This window comes from Plodia interpunctella, chromosome 10 (assembly GCF_027563975.2).
Source record: "Plodia interpunctella isolate USDA-ARS_2022_Savannah chromosome 10, ilPloInte3.2, whole genome shotgun sequence".
In the NCBI taxonomy this organism is placed as follows: Eukaryota; Metazoa; Arthropoda; class Insecta; order Lepidoptera; family Pyralidae; genus Plodia; species Plodia interpunctella.
Window position 1 is genome coordinate 1543470 of NC_071303.1, and position 24455 is coordinate 1567924.

At 34.6% G+C, this 24455-nt stretch overlaps 1 protein-coding gene across 1 annotated transcript in view; it reads right to left on the reverse strand.

Moving 5' to 3' along the window:
- Window positions 1–467: 467 nt before the first annotated feature.
- The window catches only part of LOC128672906 (TBC1 domain family member 12-like), a 49013-nt gene continuing 25025 nt past the window's right edge, over window positions 468–24455 (reverse strand). The window contains exons 2-7 of the mRNA XM_053750417.2: window positions 19071–19319; window positions 11031–11237; window positions 8195–8711; window positions 6785–6913; window positions 5512–5704; window positions 468–4920 (exon numbers count right to left, since the gene is read on the reverse strand). Of these exons, the coding sequence (XP_053606392.1) occupies window positions 4715–4920; window positions 5512–5704; window positions 6785–6913; window positions 8195–8711; window positions 11031–11237; window positions 19071–19319 (1501 nt within the window). The 3' untranslated portion in view covers window positions 468–4714. The remainder of the gene's footprint in view (window positions 4921–5511; window positions 5705–6784; window positions 6914–8194; window positions 8712–11030; window positions 11238–19070; window positions 19320–24455) is intronic.

Consider the following 24455-nt stretch of genomic DNA (forward strand, 5'->3'; position numbering starts at 1 on the left):
GGCATAATCTCCTATAACATTTTTAGATGTCACTGTTAAATAAAATTGATAAAAATGTGATGGTAGCGCTGGCGCGCTAGGGGCGACATCTGTGCGCGTAGTGCATCATAATTAAATTCCCCATTAACAGAAAAAATATATGACATTACTTTTTTTCGAAATTGTATAATTGAATTTTTGGAATAATCTTTGTTGATTCCGAATATTCCGCATTCCAGAGACATACATTCAAACAAACAAAAATGACAGATGCGTCTTTTATAAAATTAAAATAGAACTATTGTACTAAATTATTCACCAACTAATTGAATTGTTTCTACTTAACAGAAACCGACTGTTTCAGTTCGATATTTCTTTTTCATATAGGCACCTACCATGTTCTATTCATTAATTTAGGACAAAAGGAGTAAATAACAACATCCACGCGGGCGAAGCCGCAGTCAAAGGACGAATAAAACAAGAACACGTACCTCATATATTTTTATTAAATTAAATTACCTCACAAACATCCGTACGGATTTGGGGCCGAAATGTTTCGATACTATTTACACAGAACTATGCTAATTATTTTGAGATGGCAATCTTTATAATTAATAATATCAGTCCACATCACAACTGTTATATGTTATTTTATAATAACTATTATTATACTAAATCTAAGGCTGGGATCACACATGGCTTTACTTTCGCCTTAATTCTCAAAAAATGTAAGGACTTTTATCATTATAATTATTGGTTATGTTTCAGGATGCCGAAGACCATAAAAATTAAGTGGAGAAAAAAAATAGGAAAACGGCCCCTGGGCTCCAACGCTCTATGGAAGGATAGGGAAATGCTCAGACGATATTATAGACCTAGTTAGATAGTAAACAAAAAATATCCTATGTAATAAACTTACACGATATATCATGGAAATTTTAAAACGAAAATTGAAGTGCAATTTTTAATTACTTAGGTTATCGCGCCTTGGCAATTATTTGTTAGGTATAATTTCAATAATCAATAAATTATATAAAGCAGATCTGATAACATTTGGACTACCCAATAAAATATTGATAACAATAAAACATATAAATGTCAGAACTCTTAGGTAAAACTTATATAATTTAAGGCTAAACAGTCAAGTGACATCCCAGCATGTAACTACAAAACACAATCTAAACAAAACGATTGGGCTGGTATTTATTTGCGTTGAAACATGTGCAAAAAGTAGTGAAACGTCATCAAGCAATAACACGCCGTAGGTCCCACAGTTTTAAGATTTACAATAGCAAATTTCAAAATAGCATTATTATAAATAGTATGTCTACTGAATTGCTGTCGCATCCATCTTCAATTATTATCTTTTGCCGATTTTAATGACAAAGGCAAATGGTTTTGATCAATTTGTTATCATATTTGCTTATACCCAAGAGCCTTTGTGTCGCTGCAGTATTATAATTATATATCTATATAATTACACGTAAACAAGGACAAATCTGTGACATTTCTCGTTTACTTATTTACATGTGTACTTGTGTCATACAGAGTTTCTTGACTCATTAAACAAATAAACATTTTATCTATTTATTGTTATTAAAAATAATTTGGAATCGAAAATGGAACAACATATTGCACATAGAATAAGACAATCAATTTAAATCTATCGAAAATATCAATAAAAAAAACCTCCAAATTTAAATCTATCGAAACGATAATCTAGCAACATCCAAAATCAGTTTGTAAAAAAAATCTTCGAAAATACAATAAAGAATAACAACGTTTACCAAAATTCTAAGCAAAGACACTAGATATTCTAACAGCCAAATGAAGTAATAATAAAAGAGAACTATTAATACAATCTTATAAAATATCAATATTAATTATTGCTGGTTGGAGAGTAGGAAATTTGAACAGAAAAAAGTATTCCTATTTTTTCTGTTCGATTTTGGCCCAACTAAATAACGCGCAAGCGCATTATTTCGTAATGAATAATGTCCTTAAATATAATTTCATATGGTACTTAATATAGTGCCACATGTCGAATTTACAAGCTAATTTTTTAAACGGAAATAACAATTTATAAAAAGAAATAATTTAAAAAAATCATCAATCATTTTTCGCGACAATATAACCTTGAATTTTTTATTAAAGCTGTGTTTATTAAAACTTTCATATATATTGTATACATCGTAGAAAACATCTAGAATAAATATAAATATTTAAAAGATATCCCACGATATAATTATTTTTACACATGCATTTTTTTACTATTAACTAGTAAATAAAGTAATTACAATAATAGTAAAATTTTATATATATATATATCTATAACACGGAATCAAAAACAATAAAATTAATAAACTTTATACATGTCTAATTTAGATACATAATCAGAACGTATGTGAAAATTATAATTCTCAGTAAAATATTCTGGTCCCATTAACGACCAAACAAATTTTATTAATTAAATAAAAACTTAAAATTTAACTGTACTATGTACAAATGAATCATATTAAATCGAATGAGCAAGATACGACTAACACACGACGACTAACACACTAAATATAATTCTATAGTTAATTAATACTAATAGTTTTCGAAAAAACTTCGTTTCATTAATTATTAGGCCGGTTCTACTACTCGTTGTGTGTTTAATTATTTAATATAGAATAATTGACGATAAACTAGTTTATACTCTTTCTATAGTCTAATATTAATAAATATTTACATAAAGTTATTATATTAAATAGAGTCACAAAAACCAAATTAAAAACAATAATTGAAATTATTGCCAAAAAACAGAGCATTAGAAAACATATCACTATGTGTACATAAATATAAGCAATTTATAGGTACTTTTAACTAATTTTATTTTTAGTAGATTTACAGATCATAAATAGAATAAATTAAGCATAGAATGAAATGCTGATTAGAAATGATAAATAAATACAAGCGGAAGCAAAAAAAAGTATTATATTGGAGGCTAACAAAATCCACCGCTAGGGGCGCTGATGTGCTTTGACGTTTGTATTGTGCGCATGTTCCAAAGACAAAAACAAACTAAAGACGATGAGTTACCGTAGCCAAATGAGATAGAACATATATACAACTTCCCGGTCAATATCTTATAAAGCGGCAGATACAGCGTTGTATAATCGGGCAAATGGTTTGTTTCATTTCTTCTCATATATTTCTTATACTCATTTCTCTTTCTTGTATGAATAAAACGAAAGATGTGATGCAGTCTATAGATTTCTCGGTCTACGGCATATTGCGCACTGATGCGCATAAAACAAACGTTAAAATTTTGTTTAAAAACGAATATTCAAAACTCCAGCGCTCGCGTTAGCCGCCATTGAATTATTATTTAATTGAATTACGATAATAATATATTCAGATCATTAATGACTACGAAACTAATAAAATCTAAAAGTAATATTAAACAGTAAGGCATTTTATTTATTCAAAAATGCCTTTAATAACAATGTATATATGTACATATTTACATAATCGCGATCCGGAGAATAATTTATTTTATTTTAATCGTAGATAAACCTTATATTCTAGACATGTATCTAGGTTACAGGTACCAAGAGAAGTATTAAAATTTAATATCGTATTGTAAATTCTAAGACATGATATGTTTTTATAGTCGACACATCCGCAAATAGTCCTTATGGCGTTTTTATACATATTATTATGTACACTATGATCGAAAATGTTATACTATTTCTTGATAATATTAAGGGAGGGGGGGGGGGGGGGGGCAGACTGTACAATGTTTAGTATACAAGAGCAACAAAAACTAATAATAGTAATTGGCACAGAAGCACAGATAAAAAGAATTCGTAGTTTTTGCTTTTTGTAAAATAAAAATAATTTATACATTTTCGCGTGATAAAAAGTATATTGAAATGTTTTTTTATTGCGAGTGAATAAGATGTCGAATTATCACTTTAGGTTAGGATATCATTTGCAAGACGAATAAAGGTGAGTGAAAATGATCTCCTAAAGAGATTGGCTATGTAAAATTTTATTGCACTACAGTGGAAAGTTGAAATTATTCAATCGATAAATAATCTTAAGCCGTATACAGTTAAAATTAAGATCCAAATTCGAGTAAATCACAGGCACCGTGAGTATGTTGTTTTAAATTCGAATCTGCTATTTTGAAGTTACACTAATTTGATATTTACAAATTTACATGTGCCTTTATGTACAAAGATTTAGTCTAAAACTGACAAACGATTCAACAATCTTCCACAATTTTGCGAAAATTTTCGTTTTAATTAGTCAAATTTAAGAGATAAATCTTATCCGTTTTTTTTCTAAAGGCGAATGGATGTTTAATATGCAGGATAAACGCAACTATTTAGTCTTGTATATATTTTCTGTAATTCTTTATATATTATTTAATTTCGTCTTTCCTTCATTAATGATATTGTAAAATAATATAATAAATAGGTTTAAAAATCAAGAGGCCTGCTCTATCAACTTTACATCACACTTCATTGTGAAATATTCATATATTATTGCGTTCAGAATCTGCTTATTTTCAAACGTCAAAATTTATCCCTTATCACTGACACATAAGGTACAATCTTCAACGACAACACACCTAAATAAGAGTTACCAATAAATATTACTCACAAATCTATTATTACCCGACTCGGAACGAAAGCGCATCGACGATCTCCCAAAAGCCGATGTCGCTCCACCTCCTAACTTTGTATCATAATCTGACTGTGACGTCATCATCTTCCACATCGCAGCAGGAGGCTAATTCTTCGAAGGTCATACCGTCCAAGGTCATTGACACCGAGGATATGCTCTTGAATAGCGCTTCAGGATCGAGGTCTTCGGGCAGTTTGGTGAGGAATTGAGCAGCTGATATGAAATCCATGTCTTTCAGTTCGTCTTGGTACAGATGGAGTATGCCTGTGGAATAATAATTAATTTCTCGGGTCAGTGTTATGACGTTTCATGGGAAAAGGTACGTTATGAACGGTTTTTTGGTTGGTTATATTACAAATGGGAAAGTTTGTTACTATTTCACGCAAAATCGATTGGACGGATTATTATAAGTAAGTATGAGTATAAAATAACCTCTGATAATGAAATAGGGTGGTTCGCAGAGCGTTACGACCGTTGCGGTCGCGTTGTCATTACAATTTTTCAAATTTTAACAAAGACAAGAATGAGTTTTATTATATGACTTTACATTAATTACTCTGTATTGCAGTAATGTCAATGTTATGAATAATTGACGACGACCTCCGTGTCTTAATGGTCATCATGCCGGACTGCTACAGTGGAGGTCCCGGGTTCGAATCCCGGTCAGGTCAACATGAAAAATGATCTTTTTCAGATTGAACTGGGCCTTGGATGTTTATCTATATATGTATATGTTATAGAATATAGTATCGTTGAGTTAGTATCCCATAACACAAGTCTTTTTCGTTTATTTTTATTTTATTTTATTGATTTTGGAAATGATTCCTTCCTCAAGAAAATTGAGGGATGACTGACCGAGGGCAGCGTGGAAGAGGAAGGTGTCGCCGTCGCGGAGGAAGACGTCCCAGACGCGGCAGACGGCGTCGAGCGGCATCGCCTTGGCGAAGGCGGTGTAGAGCCACTCCACCAGGTACAGCTCCGGCGCCGGCGCCGTCGCCAGCGCCGGCGCGTTGTGTCGCACCAGTCGCGTGTACGCCTTCCACAGACGCTGGGTGTGACAAATATTGGAACTTTGATCTATGGACCAATCTTCTTGAAATTTTGCTATAGTTTGAAGTATGGAGGACATACAGGGTACCTTTCATAACGGAAAATTAACTGTTCGCGTGGGAAATATATACACGAGCTAAGCCGCGAGCAGAAGCTGTTATATTCATTAAAATGAAGTGTTTTTTTCCCCTTTATTTGCGTCAAAACAAACCGCATTACATTGTATGTAACTTAAAAATAGTTTACATTTAGTATGTATAGATAAATGTAAAGCCAACATCGTTACCCACGGGTAAGTGTAAGAAAAAACATTTGTTGATTTTATATCTCCTTTTTGATCATGAGTTTAATGCATAATATTCTATAGTACTTTAGGATTTCGTACCAAGAGGGTATACTGAGACTCCGCAATCCGTTTTTCTGTCTGTCCGTCTGTCGCCATATAACTCTCATAAACTGTACGAGTTAAAAAGTTGTCATTTTCACAGATGATGTATTTTTATTGCCTCTATAATAAAAAATACTATAAAAAAGGATAAAATAAACATTAAGTGATATGACACACAATGTTTTTTTTTCTTTAATAATGGTACGGAATATTTTATGCGAGAGTCACACTCCCACTAGCAAGACGAAGCAATAATATGGCTGGAGGATAAAATAAAAAATTCGGCATGGACTTTCATGCAGGTTTTCACCAATAGATAGTGTGATTTCTGTTTCCAGGGGAACATTTAGGTATTTAATTTATTATAGTTTTATCCGAACGAAGCCAATACGAGCAACTAGAAAAATACATCAAAACAAAAATTGTCATAATTGTAAATATTATGTCTTCTAAAAATTAATATTTTGTATTGCGATGGTCTGACGAACTGTCGGCCTTCAATAAGGATTGGCAACAACTGACGGGGAATAGAAGTGGTCGGAAACAAAGAGGGGAGGCTTTTGCCCAGCAGTGGGACATGAGAGCTACATAAAATAAAAAAATAAAAAATGTGGTTAAGTATGAGTCTTAGTCACTTGGAAATAAAAATTCAAATATTCTATTCAATTGTAAAAGCTAGTAAGGTAGTACCTGCATAGTGTTCCCGTCCCTGGTGAAGGCGGCGCGGAGCACAGGCCCGGCCAACATGTTCGCGAAGCACACGAACGCCTGCGGGGCCTCCATGTTCAAGATCAGCACCGCCGCTATGAACGACATACCCTGTAAATCATTTTCCATTTTATCCCCTTCGTGTAAAATTCGCGTCTCATTTATAATATTTTAGTGGGATTATTGTTTGTGTTAGTGAACCTGAATACCGGTTGTCGTTGAGTGTGCATGCGACTTTTAGTCGCTAGATGGCGTTAGGTAGAAAAGATATGTTATGATCAGATGCATGCTTGTTTTCTAATCTAGGAAGATTATCGGCTAAATAGAGAACATACGCATATTGATTTTATTCAAGTCGCCTACATTTATAAAGCCATCTAGCACACTCAACGTCAACCAGTGTGCAGGATTCTTAACACAAACATAAATCCTACTAATATTACAATGCGAAAGTTTGTGCGCACGTATGTGTGTATGTATGTGCAGTAAGCCAATGAGGAATTCCCTCGTTGTGAACCGATCCTGGGATTACCACCATTAGATTTTGCTATTCATAAATCATTGTCACGGGAACTGAAGCGACGTGAAAATTTTCAACTCTGTACGACATTTTGAAACTGTATATTTAAATAAAAAGACATGTTTATGGTTGGTTACTTTTTTAAATAACTAAATTAGTGATAAATGCATAGCTATTACAATGTCTGACACGTGTAAGTCTTCAGACTTACATAGTCTCTCGTAAAAATAGACGGCCTTCACACACGTGATACACATCAAATCGATACACGGAAATAATTCAAACAAGGGTAGGTCAAAGAAAATAAATGCCTAGCCAAAGTAAGCCTCGTAAAATATCTGACGCGAGTCGATTTGTCACAGATTGGTTACTTGACCCGACTACTACTAAAATTGCGTACTTTTGACAACAAGTTTTGTTATTGAACGCCATGCATGCCGACACCGGAATATATGAGTTTTTAGTGTAAAACTGAACCCTATTACTAAAACATAAAAATAGAATAACACAATACTAAAATACAAATTATTAAATTCAGTTGAAATTTTCGTAGGTGTGCCTATATTTGTAGTCGCTTTAGTATTTATTACTAAAAACATAATAAAACTAAATATTTAAAGGCTCTGCCAAACGTGATTCCTTTGTCGCTTTTATAGATAAAATGGTACGGAACTCTGTGCGCGATTGCGACTCGTAATTGGCCAACTTTTCTCTCCCTATCATCCGAGTGTTTTGTCTGAGAATGAAACCGGAATTTCATAATCAGCCGTTAAGCGTCGAAACGGCAGATAAAAGATTGCATGACAAAAGCATACGATAAATTTTGCCACGTGCATTTCTACAGCAGCCAAAAAAACAACATAAAAACTTGCCTGTATATATCCAATGTCAGATCGATAGCACACGTACGCCGCCAACAATTCGTGCAACACATCAAAATATGGCCCTCCAGGTTGGAATATACACAAGTGTGGGAACGTCCTCGCTATGTCCAACTGAATCAGCTCCATTGAACATTCGTCACTATACTCTAGTAGATTAGGGTTGGATTTCGTACAACAATTTTTCGCTTCCGCATCAGTTGTATGCGATTTGAGATTCTGCTCGCTCAAGTTCCTAGGTATACTTAATCTTGCTTTAGTGTCTTCTAAATCCTCAGTTGATTTCTGTTTCTCTTCCACTTGGTTACAATCGCAGTTTCTGTGCACTTTTAACCGTTTTCGCCTCAACTGTGCCTCGTGCAATTTTTGTTTCGCTTTTATGACGTACTCTTGGTACATTTCGTGGGTGATTTTGAGTTTGTTTTCAATGGCTAGCTGCCACACCTTGCCCCGAATGGACGGTGGAAGCCCGCTCCACCATAGGTCCAAGGTGCGTTTGTTGTTTTTCCTGAAAATAAAAATTAAAATACGTTAGGAATCGAACCACTTTTGCAACAAAAAGATAATGTTTGCATTGAAAATAATATTGTATCCTTATAATTACAACTCCAGTATTATAAGAATTATAGTAACTTAACTCTTACATAATGAAACAACGACTTTGAGCACACACTATTCTTAAGTGGCGTGAGGTTCCGCCCTATTATACGACCACTCTATGTCCTATCGCAGATGTCGTACGAGGCGACATTAGCCTCGGCAACAATAACATTCTCGAGGAGGGTCAACGTCAGGCGCCTGCCTGCAATTGTAAAAGTATAAAGGTTCTATGCGTGCCTTTATCTTTCACTTCGAAATAAAATGTTTAAGAAAATACACAAAGTACCACAAATGTCTCTCTACTTGCATGTTCTCGGTTGCGTTCGGGGTTGTGAAGCCGAAGTCAGCGTAAAAAAAAAACTTAAAATTCAGAAGATGTTTTGAAGATGAAAGTACCAAAAATGTCAGCCTAAACGGACATCTCTGATAATCATTCAACGTAGTATATGGGCTATAAAATACCTGGGTAACTCCCTAGTTCAGCTATTCTACTATTCCAATGCAAAATGAAACCTTCAAGCCATAATAGGCTTGTTAAAGCCGTATAAACACCTCATAAGGAGAGTGCAATTTATGTATTCGAGATTGTGTGATAGGCCCGGAGTATAGTACAGTCGCCCGCGAAATAAATTTCATTGCGTGTATTTTGCAATTAATTTTAAATGGTTGGTTGCCAGATATAACTATTGACGAAGGATTCGCGCAATCGACTCGAATTCAGATACATTGCTGGTTTTTCCTTGCGCTGATATAAAGCTCATACAGTTGTATGACAGCAATGTATGTAAAAGTTAAACTATTTCTCATGTTTACAATAAGCCAATTGTTTTATTAACTTTTTACATTTAGAAAGCGGCAAAACTCATCTAGTTTTTTTCACAAATTGCACATATTGCTCTTTGATTGTTTTTGTCGTGTTCGGATTTATCTATATTCATACCAAATCTCATCAAAATCGGCCGAATGGTATAGCCGCGAAAGCGACAAACTGACAAACTCCCCTCGTACGAACAAATTTATTCAATACAATTTGTAAAAGTGTAATAGGCTTTAGCAACTAAGTACAATATAAATTAAATGCAAGTTATGATGTCGAGTCAACTGTACTTAGCGTCTAGAAAAGCCTGCTCTTGTGTGAAGAATGTTTATCACTTCTTGGTGCATCTACTTTCTCCAAGACGCTTTCTGTCGAGAAACTAAGTGAAGTGAACATTTGTTATGGTATGTCGAGATAAATACAATCGTCCAAGCTCGAGTCGAACTTGAGCACGATGGGACTATCACAGGCACTTTAAATGTTATCATCTAAATCATAGACGTCTACATCATGAACAAAAAAGAGAAGACCTTACTGCCATTTCGGTAACAAAAATTGCGAGATACGCGGGGCTGAGGCAGACGACCGGGTAAGCGTTTCCGGCACGGCAAATAGACGTATTAAGCCACGTATAGGGGATACTTGACGTCTATGCTGTGTGGACCTTTGTAGCTGTGCACAAGTTAATACACGCGTCGTTCCATATATATGTATTTGGTTCCTTAATCAGAAGTCGTAAGTTATTGAAACATTATCCGGTTTCTATTAAAGCTGAGAATTAGCCAGAGTAAAATGGACGACAATGCAATGAATATTATGAATGTTTCAACACACATACTTCAAACATTTGCTGTTCCCATAGACTCGTGTCTAATACAATCCCATCCATGATCTAGATTAGAAAACCAATGTTTACAATACAATACAATACACGTTCTCATGCCAACAATAGTAGGGGAAAACACAGGAGTGTAGAAGAAATATAATAATATTTTATATTCAACAGACAGTCGTGCAATGACTAAGTGACCTGCTAATGAATGAGAGACAGAAGAAAATAATCACATCAAAAACATTCCGTAAAATAACTAATCGAGTTTGTATCTCTATGTATAAAAAGTAATGCAATCATACTTACACACACATACATATTACTGCGATTTCTTTATTAATAAAGTTAGATTTTATATGACCGACCGTTAGGACATTCTCTAAGCAATTATCTACGTGTTCGTAGACAAAAGTCAATGGCCAAATCACATATAATCTAACAATATGGCAATACCAAATAGTATGTCAACATTATATTACAAATTGTTATGAGCCCAATAGACATCCTGATATATTCCTCATCTCACATTCTGCTGTAATCCTGTCCATTTCCCACGGTCCAGAAGCAAAGCAACTTACATGTTCTGCCAATCAGGCAGTATGTTCTGCGCCCACTCCCGCGTATGCCTCGCGAGGCGCTCCTCCAGCCGCCACGACTCCTGCATGCGCGCGTGCCTCGCGGCCGCCTCGCGCTCCACCTTGCGTCGCGCCGCCTCGACCATCCGCGCGTGTTCCGCTTTGTGACGGAGGGCTTCCTCCGTGCATTTCGCTGGCAGGTTCGAGGGCCTGGAAATATTATTGAAAATTATATTTTTAGTTTGTTGGTAATAACAATACACGAAATGTACCTACATTAATCAAAATTAATACAAGAAAGATACATGTACAACAGCAGACAAATGGGATAACCCATTTGTACTCTTAATAAAATGATGACGTTGTCGTGAAAATGACGTCCTCGGTGGCGCAGTGGTAAAGTTCTTGCCACTGAACCAAGTGGTCCCGGGTTCGATCCCCGGTCGGGTCATGATGGAAAATGATATTTTTCTGATTGGCGCGGGTCTTGGATGTTTATCTATATATGTATTTGTTATAAAATATAGTATCGTTGAGTCAGTATTCCATAACACAAGTCTCGAACTTACTTTGGGGCTAGCTCAATCTGTGTGATTCGTCCTAATATATATATATATATATATATATATGTGATGTGTTGAGTCAGTATCCCATAACACAAGTCTCGAACTTACTTTGGGACTAGCTCAATCTGTGTGATTCGTCCTAATATATATATATATATATATATATAATAAAAATAATGTTACAAAAATGGTTTTTATTAGTCTATAGTATCCCAATGCTGGGCAAAGGTATCCTTTCTACTTCGCCATTAATCCCTGTACGTCCATCGCGTAAATCCTGCAATTATAATTTTTTGCATCCGACCTTATCATACATTACGTGCTCTAAACGAAGTTTAAATTTATAAAAAAATCACACTAATATTTTACGTGCAAAAGTTCGTGATTGAATGTTGCAATGTTTGTTACTTCTTCGCGCAAAACATATTAAACTGAATTCGATTAAATTTTGGACATCATGTAGTATAAAATCTGAAATAGTGGGTACTTGTTATCCCGAAATTTCCATGGAATCCCCTGTTCGCAAATAATTATTATGCATGAAACAACCTCAATTCCAATTACTTGATCGATGCTTGGTATAGCGTTACATTGTACCAAACGAACAGACATAAGTCCATACAAGTAACAGACCTTAGCCCACTTAAAAACACGACATGAAACGCTTATTATTCGAAAATGGCGTGTTTCATGATTTAATTATGTATCTGTGATACTAGAATTAGAATACATAATAGAGTAGCACTTTTGTCGTCGTATGCTGTTTAGAAACGTGAATTTGTTAATGTAGTTTACAGTAAAATAGCTCTTATATCCATACTTATAATAAAACTGTATGTTAAATTCCATGATAAAAACACAGGAGATATTTACGAAAATATTAGGAGATAACTATTTAAGGTAACAATAGAATATTTTATAAAATTGCAAAAAATAATTAAAATCTCTTCTATCGTCTTGAAATACGTGAAAAAACAAAGGAAATTTCAGAATTAACTCTTATTGTTTCGTCTACTGCTTCTACTATTGCTATTTTTGATAACCACATTTGTAAATAGGCAATTTACTGAAGCACTCATGAAAACACAATATTATTTCTCAGACAATGAAATGTTGCATTTTTTTATGAGAAATGAAATTATTTAAACCTAGTATAAAAATAAAATATATGTTTATATTATACTAACACTATAAACACAGAGTACGGTTCCATTTTGCGACCTGATTGTTTCGATGTCTGTTTGTTACACATTTAAGTAAAAAACCATTGGACCTGTTTTGGCGAAGCAGGTGTAATTAAATCTGGAATATATACTCTTTAAGGTCCCTTTTATCCTCAAATTCGTTGGAATTACACACTTGTGCGAAATTAGTAGTTATTAAATGGTAAAAAAACTCATATTTCAATGACGACAAAATGGCGAAAACAAATTAACTTTTGACGTCAACAGACGTCAAAAGTTAATTTGTTCAAAAGCTAATTTCATATTCTAGTAATGAATTAATAATGCAAAATCCATGATATTTTTATTTACATTACAGAAAAACTGACGGACGTGAGACTTCCACTTTGAGCACTCATTTAAACGGAATCGATTTATTCTAAAAATTACATTAGCAAAATTTTCTATGAAAAAAATGCAATGGAAATGTATGAGTATGTGCCGGTTGAGGCTCCAGCTGATATTTAAATAAGTGCCCAAAAACAAAATCAAATCATTTTCAGAAATTAGGCCTTCACAGGCACTTTTTCACGTCATATTCTAAATTAAATGATGTTTACCAAAGCTATAAACTACACACTGCTGAGAAGAAATGCCGAAAGAAACTCATTCAAACAGTGTTGGTCCCTATTATGCCAGAAGGGCTTACCATTTTTTAAATATAAATTTATGTATTATTTTTTATGGTTTCAAAATGGAATACGTCCAGTTTTTCTGTGATGTAAATAAGAAAACCTGCAACAGAGTTTCACATGGTAATCTGATGTATATTCATAGTTAATTAATGAACAATAACCAACTAGGCGAGACGTGCATAATCTTCGAGTGAACTGTTTCGTTTCGGTTTCTCCGTTATGCCACATTATTTATGATTACACAAACACAACACCTATATATTGTGCAACGAAAGATTTAAACAAAACGCATTCAATAAAAAAACATACAGAGAAAAATAAATCTTTTTAAAAGTTTGATAGTGTCATGCCTGTCATCTGTTTTAGACTAACTTTCCTGCACTAAACAGAAGACCTCAAAAATGACAATCAAGACGGAATTGTGGCAGTGTGGCAAGACGATGATTGATCAATCAGGTCTATGCAAAGTGCGTCTCTGCGGAGTTATAAATCGCATGGTTCACACGCAAAAAAAAAAACAAAAGACTATCGCCACAGCGATCAAAATAACTTGGGTATAAACGACTGGTAGTTAATAACATCGTAAACATCCGAGTGGCTACTACACACAACCATTTGCATGTAACATGAGGCCATTAACATTCCATGATAAAACTACCATGTGTGCATCTATTTTGGGAGGAATTCTGTGTGGATGGAGCTACTAATCTTGTATAAAGCCATGGAACTAAGGAGTTTGATAGCATTAGGTAGTAGTATAGTACAATCTCGAAATTTTCGAGAATACACGGAGACTGCCTAAAGTTTTCTCAAAAATTCCCGAGAATTTTCTTCAGATTTCCAATGAGAATTTCTTCTGAAAATGTATGGAAATTTTCAAGTGAAACATTTTTCGAAAACAGTGAACTTCTCGGCGGCCAATCTCTAGTTACAGTACGTTTGTAGTACTAGATACTGCACAGAGATATTAATGATTAACACATCACAGACAGAATTACATGTACTCAACTATGTACTCATATATGAGGCCACAGCCGAATCCATTGCATCAAAATAACTTATGTATGTCCAAATCATCCCTTAATGCCTTTAAATAAATTAAATTTCACTTCCCCCTGTGTCATTCTGTAGGTTGACTGGTAGACAAAGCCTTAGGCTTTAAGTCCATCTTTTACGTTTCTTGTAATAAAAATAAAGAAATGAAAATTCAAACCATACATTTTTTCCAAAACCAAAATGAACTAGGCAAAAACGCTCATTACGGGTGTCGTTGCAATGACGTCACTGTTCGATAGAAAACAATAACTTAAAGTGAAAATTCTCAATGTCCCCAGGCGGATCGTGTCGTCGCGCTCTGTCGCCTATTAGACAATTGACATTAGGTAAATTAGTGCTAAAAATAGGGCTAAATGAATTTCGGTGAGACACGAACTAAAATTAGTGGAATTTCTCGCGTCGATTAACGATTCGACTTTGACGTTGATAGAATTTAATTACTACGACTTACTTTTTTTTTATATGTATCGTGACCATGAAATATTCTGCCACTAATTAATGAGGCAGTTCATTTTTTATGAATTGTAACAGATTGCTTAATATCAGACCGTCAGAGGAGAAGTAGAGGAGACTGACATGCTGTACCGACCCCACATAAAGTGGGATAAGGGAAAAAGGCAGATTGTTTATCATTCAACTTTTATAAAAGAAATACTTTGCCATTGTACCCACGAAACTAAATATATTAGGACAAATCACACAGATTGAGTTAGCCCCAAAGTAAGTTCGAGAATTGTGTTATGGGATACTAACTCAACGATACTATATTTTATAACAAATACATATATAGATAAACATCCAAGACCCGGGCCAATCAGAAAAAGATCATTTTCCATCATGACCCGACCGGGGATCGAACCCGGCATCTCTCGGTTCAGAGGCCACCGCGGTCGTCAGAAAATAAACTATTATCTTTTAACCACAGAATATACAACACACGCCCCAAAAGTTTCTGACTGGTCACATGGAGTGTAGCTTGGCAAAGCCCGTAAATAAATGCCGAAGTATTTATTTACGGGCTTTGCATATAGTCTTACCCATATAGTCTTACTAAAGCATTAGTCGAAACTAATGCTTTAGTAAGACTATATGGGTTGCTTCGTTTAGCAACAATTAAAAGTAACTGAGCGCTGAACGCTGCTGGTATTAACACGTACCAAAAGTGGCGATCCATCACACTACGCCTTGGTTTGCTTAACGTGTGTTAGCGCTACATAAGTGTTAGTTGCCAAAATGTGAAAGAGAGCTACATCTAAAATCAATATTTTTCTTTTCAAATTAATCATCTACAAAAATCTATGATTACAATTTTATCAGAAGTCAAATAAATTCAATAATTACAAAAAATTTGTGTCTGTTCACGGTAAACTCAAAGACTACTGCACGGATTTTTATGCGGTTTTCACTAATAGATAATGTGATTCCTGAGGAATGTTCAGGTGTATAATTTATTGTGTATTTACCTGAGCGAAGCCGCTAGTCTGAAGTAAATATGACAACAATCATTTTTAATAATGTTATTGGAAACACAACTTTTTATTTATGTATTTATTTAAATATTGACATTTTAAATAATGACGTAAATTCGTCCTCTTAGTTTTTAATATATGTATAAGACCTACATTTTGTTAATTGACGTCCTTGGAGAAAAGGCTGCGGTGAAGTTTGTTGCGCCGCTTCTTCTTCACCTGCGCTTTGGAAGTCGGCAGTAGACTTAAGTAATTTTTTTACGTCAATAAGTGATGTATATCTTCCTAAATTGAATAAAGAATTTTTAATTTGAACAATTAGCCTAGAATCTGCTCAATTAAACATAATGTATATAGGTGAAATATTAAATAGTTACATTATTGTGTATCATATACACGAATCTCAGGGAAAATTCCTGGGGAAATTAATATTATGTATCTGTTTACAGTTTTATCAACTCTGTGCTGTGATTTTGTAGATAATAGATTTGCTATTGTGTCCTACAGATTTCTTGTTTGATATTGCTACTATTGTGATTCGTACATAAACGATCATACATTTTATATAGTTTTTTTTTTCAGATGAAAACTGATAAACAAACTGATGATACTGAACGAAATATGAAAATCAAATAAAACGAACTACAAACAAATAATGCATGCTATTAAATAATCGTGCAATGTGAATTGTGAAAACAAACCGAATTAAAATTGCTTTTAGGTTTCTCCTTAATGGATTTGACACATATAGTAATGTAACTCTTATATCATCGAGAATTCAAGAGTCTATAACAGAAATACAATTAAATACCGGTGTCGTTACACGCCTATACATATTTATTTGGTCTTAAAAGTCTAAAATAAATCACAAACAAAGAAAAAAATAAAATAGACACTTAAATAAATGAACATAGTGCTCTGACCGCACCTGCGCGGGAATTATTGCACTTTCTATGAAACTCTTTTATGCGAAAATGTCCGCTAGTTTGGAGTTAAAATGCAGCCAAATGCTTTTCGAAAATGACTAAACCCTGCTTAAAATTATACAAGTTAACTTTGAATTCCGATGAGAAATGCGCAGCCATGGATGAACGCGCATACAAACAGGTTGGTTTAGGATGAGCGACCACTGACAGAGACAAATGGTGGACTTAGACCTGATATTCTTTACAGACCATGTCACGTTTAGCGTAATACCTTAATTATATTTCGAATCAGTCATTAATCAGTTAATTAGACCAGGGGATTTCCTAGAGACGTTGTAAAAAGGTTAATTCAAGGTAGTTCCTTACATAGAATAAACCTTTTTACGAGTGTGCGCCTTGTTTAAAAGGCAAAATAGGTGCGACTGAAAACAAAAGAAAGTGACATATACCCTTACATGTATTCTTACACACACCTTTTTTGACGTTCTAACTAGTGATGTACCGCAGAGAAATTCTGTTTTCGGAAATTTCTTTCTTTACAATTTCCGGACATTGCCTCAAGAAACTTCTTGGAAAACTATCGAAAATTTTTCGTGATAGTTAAATTCTCAAATCGATCCGCACATAGCCAGTCCGCCAGAGAAAACACATTAGAGAAACAGTGCTATTAGTGATGGACAGAGGTCCTAACACGAAGCGCCGTCCGCCTACGGAAATGCCTCGACAACGCCTGCAATTTGCCGATCGTAACCGCGGGATAACTGTACTAGTTAGACGGGAGGTTTATGTAGAACCCCATGGTTTAGGCCCCTAACTAGCCGTACACTAGCGCCACCAGTTATCACAACAGTGGTGGTCACCAAGATCCATGTAGTCAACTATGACTGTATTCATCATCACCATCAATAAATAGCCATTTAAACGTCCCCACTGCTGAGGCTCAGGCCTTCTATATGGATTGATAAGAATAAAATAAATACAAATAAAATACATACGGACAAATCACACAGATTGAATTAGCTCCAAAGTAAATTCGAAACTTGTGTTATGGAATATAACTCAACCATACTAAATTTTATAACAAATACATATATTATATACATAAATATCCAAGACCCGGGCCAATCAGAAAAAGATCATTTTTCATCATGACCCGACCAGGGATCGAACCTGGGACCTCTCGGTTCAGAGGCAGGAGCACTTTACCACTGCGCCACCGAGGTCGTCAAGTGTGGGCCATGACCCACCACGCGGGTCCATTGCAAATACAACCGGGACCATCGGCTTCGAACTTTCCTGATAAAGTATCAAATAGCCTAAATGTAACATTTCTAACATATGGCGTTAAAAAGGGCTAACTGGCCAATCAATACAGGCAAAATTTAGCTGTTAGATTTCAATATGATATTTTATCAGAAAGTGGTGAAACACACCCTTAGTGGCATAACGAGCAATAGTAGCAGAAATTGTTAAAAACTTTTATATTTTTCGAGAAGGAATAAAAGCGAAGGGATATTTTGGCAGTTTTGTATCAATCATCATGATAAATTCGATTTTTTGCTCGTGGTATTTTTATTTTGTACTGAAAAATGTCCTACCGTTATAGTCTCACTAGAATCATGTCCTAATGTATATTTTATGACAGTCGTAAACGTAATTCTCATACGTATGTGTGTGTGTGTGTCATAACAATAGCATACATTAGGTATGGACCCAAATAAATTATAGAAGTATAATAGACACAGAATCAAAAGACCCAAATCCACTTGAATTCCAAATCAAACCTATTCATTGACATGAATAGACTTTGTGACCTTTAACCTTTAGCCTGTCCCCGTTTCGTTGGGAAACGGGAAACAATTAGAGGCTGTTGAACTGAGTTAATGTCTAGGAAACGAATTCAGTCAAAATTATAGCAAAAAGTATTAAATACGAGAGTTAACTATCTCACAATTCAATTCGTAAAATTATCGTACTACGCAGAGACGCTGCGTAGACCTAGGACCTACATAAAAAAAAAGCTACTGGCATTTCGTAACGACCACTGCTGAGAAGAAACTTAAACATTGTTGGTCCCTATCATGCCTGAAGGTCTTACCATTATGCATTCTTAAATATATCTTTTTTCTCATAGTATAACAAAGTACAAGACGCTAAGAAGGACTCACCGGTCATGCTGTATCAACGCTATAGAACTGGCGACTAGATCTTCGAACTGCTTCTCACTGGCTGAGCTGCCTTGCCTCTTATGATGATGTGGAGTGTTCGCCGCAGACGAGACAGGGGTCAGGGACTTCTGGACCTCGGAACTGGCTTTGGAGGCCAGGTTCTGAGTGGACTTGCTGCCGAAAAGCCGCCATGTTACTGTCGGTGTCGATTCTTGGCTTTTCGACGAACTTTTCCAAGGGAAGACGCCTCTGCAAAAAGAAGAGAGGTCACGTTAGTGCATTTAAAATTAAATTCACCATTCATTGAGTACAGTCTACCGCGTAGTATAACTGTGAATTCTCTGATCGACTCCAACTGATGTGCTGTTGACTAAAAATCAAAATATTACCATAGACAGGGTAATATCTTGATTTACGATAAACTAAAAATCTATTGCACGGATTTTCATGCGGTTTTCGCCAATATGTAGTGTGATTTCTGAGGAAGGTTTAGGCGTATTATTATGTTTTTACCCAAGCCTACCAGTATACCGTACGCTAGCCTTTTACATATTTTACCAATATTAGTAATTTTATATACAATATGTTAGTTCGAAACGTTATCACGAAATGTAAACATTTGAAACATACAACACACCTACAGCGATTATTTAATTGTAACATCTATATACCCACATTGAAGCAAATAAATGAAATGAATTGAAGCCGGAAATCGGAATACATTGTACGAAATCTAATTCTACCTCTACACATGAAAACCTAAAAGTAGACCCACCAAACATACACACTTTACAACGTAGAAAATAATAGAAACAAAACAAATTTTGTTATGAACTCCGAGTAAATCCAAAACTTTAATAGCTCCAGATAGTGTTTTGTTTTTATTACACTACATCTGTTAAATGTTTCCAAACAGTGACAGTTGACAGACTGTGTCAAGTATACGTTGGCGCGTGGTAGGGAAACGAAACTAATTTTAAATTACTATACTTTCCTTTTAAAAGCGTAATGTGGCGCCTCCAAGTCCTCAACTTACACTTAACAAGATTGTAGTGAATGACATAAAAGGCCATATGCTATTGAGTTGAGTGAGTCTACTTGTGATTGGCTTATAAAATAAACATGTACCTACTTCATAATAAAACCATCTCAACATTGAGTAGGTAAATATAGATATCGATAATGTAAACGCAAATATGGCGTAGGAAAAAGTGGTAATGGAAAACGTGACAGAAATAAAATTTGATTTGGTAAATATATTTTGTAAGATGAACATCGATATGTTTGTATAGCGTAGTGTAGATATAAATCAGGTTATCTATGAATTTTAATTGTTCTTATTCCTTAATTGTAACGAAGATAGCCTTGGTCTGTTGGGCAACTGTTAGTGCAGTGAGTGACTTTATAAATAAATAAATAATTGGTTCCTCTTCGATCCTGTGCCCTAAGAATCAGGGAAAATCACTGGTCCACCATTGGATCCTAGACGGTGGATCATAGAGGAATGATGGACACATGCGTCGATTTTATGAAGTTAAATTAAATTATAATCATGCTTATTTATTATTGTTTTGAGCATAAGCTCAATCAATGTTGATATGCTGTTCAGTATACTATTTACCCTACTAGCTGCTAAAGACGCTGCTGAAAATAACACTCCATGTAATAAAATCCCTCACCGCTCCATAAAGTGGAGCCGAAAAGGAAATCTTTCGTATCTTGTAACAAAAACATAAATAAACAATGAGAGCGCCAGCCAACCATGCACTGGATTAGAAACCCAGTGGAAATGAGGCCGTTAATCTGCAATACATTGTGGTACACGAGGGAAATGCCAAATACTGTTGCGATGAAGAAGATCTGAAGAACTATTTTGTTGTTGAATTATTCGAATTTCGTCTGCCAAGAAAGTGAAGAAAATGGATTTTTTTAACGAAGTCCATTTTTTTGGCATTGCAATACCAAATAGAATGTTCAAGATTGGTTGATAAACACCTAGTGTTGCCAGCCGACAGGCGACAGCACCCTCATTTGTTTTCTTCACTTTCTTGACAGACTGTACAGTATTAATTAGAGGCAGTAGGAATATAATGGACGAAATGGATGAAACTAATATTCTGTTCCGACTGCACGTAAGTGATACGTACAGTATCAAGTTTTTATCCCTCACGGGGTATACTGATCCAAGAGTCACGAAACCCTAAGGCACTGGTGGTTAATGTAAGTGAAGTAATCACGACATAGTATAAAACAAAGTCGCCTCTCGCTGTCTGTCCCTATGTTTGCTTAGATCTTAGAAACTACGCAACGGATTTTGATGCGGGTTTTTTTTTAAAGATAGTGTGACTCCTGAGGAAGGTTTATGTATACAATTTATTATGGTTTCACCTAAGCGAAGCCGGGACGGGACGCTAGTAGTAAATAAGATGATGTTGATGTGTGATTGTGACGGACTTTTAGACAAGAAATTGTGATAATACGTAAAGACGTAAACATATCTCTGAAGGTCAGATACAAAGACTGGAAGCAAATATCAATAGCCCTATATTGAGAACATTAAATATACTTAAGTATAATTTATTTCCATGTAAAAGAAAATAGCCAGTTTAGTATAACGAAAGTGCATTACACACAGACGAATGAAACTAGCAAAAACGCACACACTTGAGGAAACAAAAGTAGCGGTGATGTGATGACACAAAAATAACCAACCTTTCACGCATTTTCCATTTGCTAAAGTCAACTTCAATACATAACAAACTGTATAATTTACGAATACAAATACGCAACACTCTGGCAGAAGTGCCATTTTAATCATGAGTGTCGCGGTAATACACACACAGGCGAATATAATTGTGATAATTTTGTACACAGCTAAAATATTTTGATGCGTCCTGTCCATACAGCGGGCAATGCGTGTGGGCAGATGATAAGTCTGGTAGAATCCTGATTTAAATTAATATGATCTTCACTATTATTAATGTCCATACTCAATGAACGCACTAGCCAGTTTAAAGTTGAAAAACCTGAAAGGATCAAAAGCTCTTTTGTGCATAGATAGTAAATAATTTTGAAATACTTTTAACATTTACCTTTATCGTGAAGTCGAAATTCCAGCAGGCATTTAAATTTGTGGAAACATTGCGAATAAACACCATCAATAGATTCACATAAACAATAGGTAAGTACAAAAAAAAATAATTAAACATTCGATCGAATTCATAAACTACATGTTTACGAAATCGAAACGACCACATCTATAAATAAAGATGATAACAAATATCTAAATAAGCCCTGAAACCGCAAAATCATTTGCATGCAAGAAGCGTGCACTTTATCCCTCATATTATTTGCGTACCAATTAAACACTGTTCCAATCAATTGATAAATATTTCTTAACTCCTTACAATAAGATCCAAAATTGAACGACACGATAGTAAAAAAAGATATGGATTTTTTTTTATAAGTCGTGCCAGATTTTTGATACAAAAGGAAGTGCTAAATTAAACTGATGATATGATGTTAACGTACGTAGAGTACAAAGTTTTGATTTCTGAGAATTAAACACGGACGAGATTGGAAATGAAACATGCAAATAAAAAATAAAATAAAGAAATTATACATAGACCGCTGCATCGTTTTGTTGTAAACGGTGATATATTTATCTAAATAAAATAGTATAAATAATTGAAGAAAAGCATTACTTTTTCTACTCAAGATAATAAAGAAAATTATCAACAACATATTAAACGTTTACGTCGCCAATGAGTAGCTTAACAATGACATTACACCAAAGGCAAACAATGCAAATACATAATTCTATTCGATTTTCCAAACACGAACGTCATACACTTGATAAAAACTCGAATAATCGCAAAAATTACAAATAGCCAACATTAACAATGGGCTTTTAATCGCTTGAAAAGCTTGCGTAATTCCATATTTCCTTTGTATTGTTCGCAAAAAGACATGAGGGAAAATAATTTAAAAATTAATTTGAACGCTCAAAATACAACCATTACTTGCTACAGAAGCACAGAAATAAATTTTATTATAAGCCACGCGCAATGTATTGCGGACAAAGCGATAAGTTCTAGGTCCGTGTGACCTGGGTATGCGTTTGCGCACAGTTCTAGCCGCGCATGGTACACCGTGGTACGCTTGCAGTCGTAACTAACACGGGTCTAGTTATAACGTGACGACAGCACCGCCTGTCGCGTGCGGTTATATAAATGTCAAAGCTGAAGCTGTTTGTGTGACATCTCATTTGGAAGAACATTGTGAAATCAATACTTGTAAATGCGAAACAAGAAACTTGAGTGGATATAAGTTAAGAATCGAACACAACCTTTTATTTGCGTTAGATAAAATAATATCGGACAATATATTTGAATGTAATATAAATCATAAATAATAATATAAAGTTCCTGATGATGAGAACTCCCAATAAATTAATAGATATTATCACACCAAACCCAAAAACAACTATAATAAACTAATATAATCAAATAATTTTATAATACCATAGCTTTTCAAATTGATAATGAGATTTGAATTTAAACAATAAAGAAGTACCGCGGCGAAACGTGAGCAGTCTTGCAATACATGAACTTCAATTAATCTAAACAGGTTCTCCTCACGGTGTGCTGAGTACTGAGTCTATGATATACATATACATTATATAATTTAGCAAACACATATTATGTAGTATATACGATCTTGAAAATGTACGACAAAAAATATTACAATTAGTCGTATTTCCCTGTTATAGTTCCGTGAGAACTGACCAAATATAATAAATAACTCCTTTAACGTTAGAGGTAGATAAGTGCTGCTAATATTATAAATGCGAAAGTTATAAGAAGGATGTATGTTTGTTACTCTTTCATGTAAAATCTGTACTGGACGGATTGTTATGGCATTTGGTACAGAATGAACGAGAACAGCTAGTACTATAGAAAAACAGACATAGTAAGGATAAAAAAAGCTAATATAATGAAGCATATTATGTACTTTGATATACTATTTATGTACTTTGATATATTGTTGGAAAAAAAATCGTAGGAAACAATAATGGTAAGCCCTTCTGGCATGATAGGGACCAACACTGTTCAAATGAGTTTCTTTCGGCATTACTTCTCAGCAGAGGTCGTTCCGAAATGCCAGTAGTTTGTAGCTTGTGAGAAATAACTATTTAATATAAAAATTGACGTAAAAAGTGCTGAAGGTTTGATTTCTGAATAAATTATTTGAATTGAAGAATAGACACCACATTACAATTTTCTCTAAACAACTTTCTTTACAAAGAGAAACAGTTACATTCAGTGACAGGCAATATTTAAACAAATAAAATACTAATACTAATAATGACATTGATATTAATCA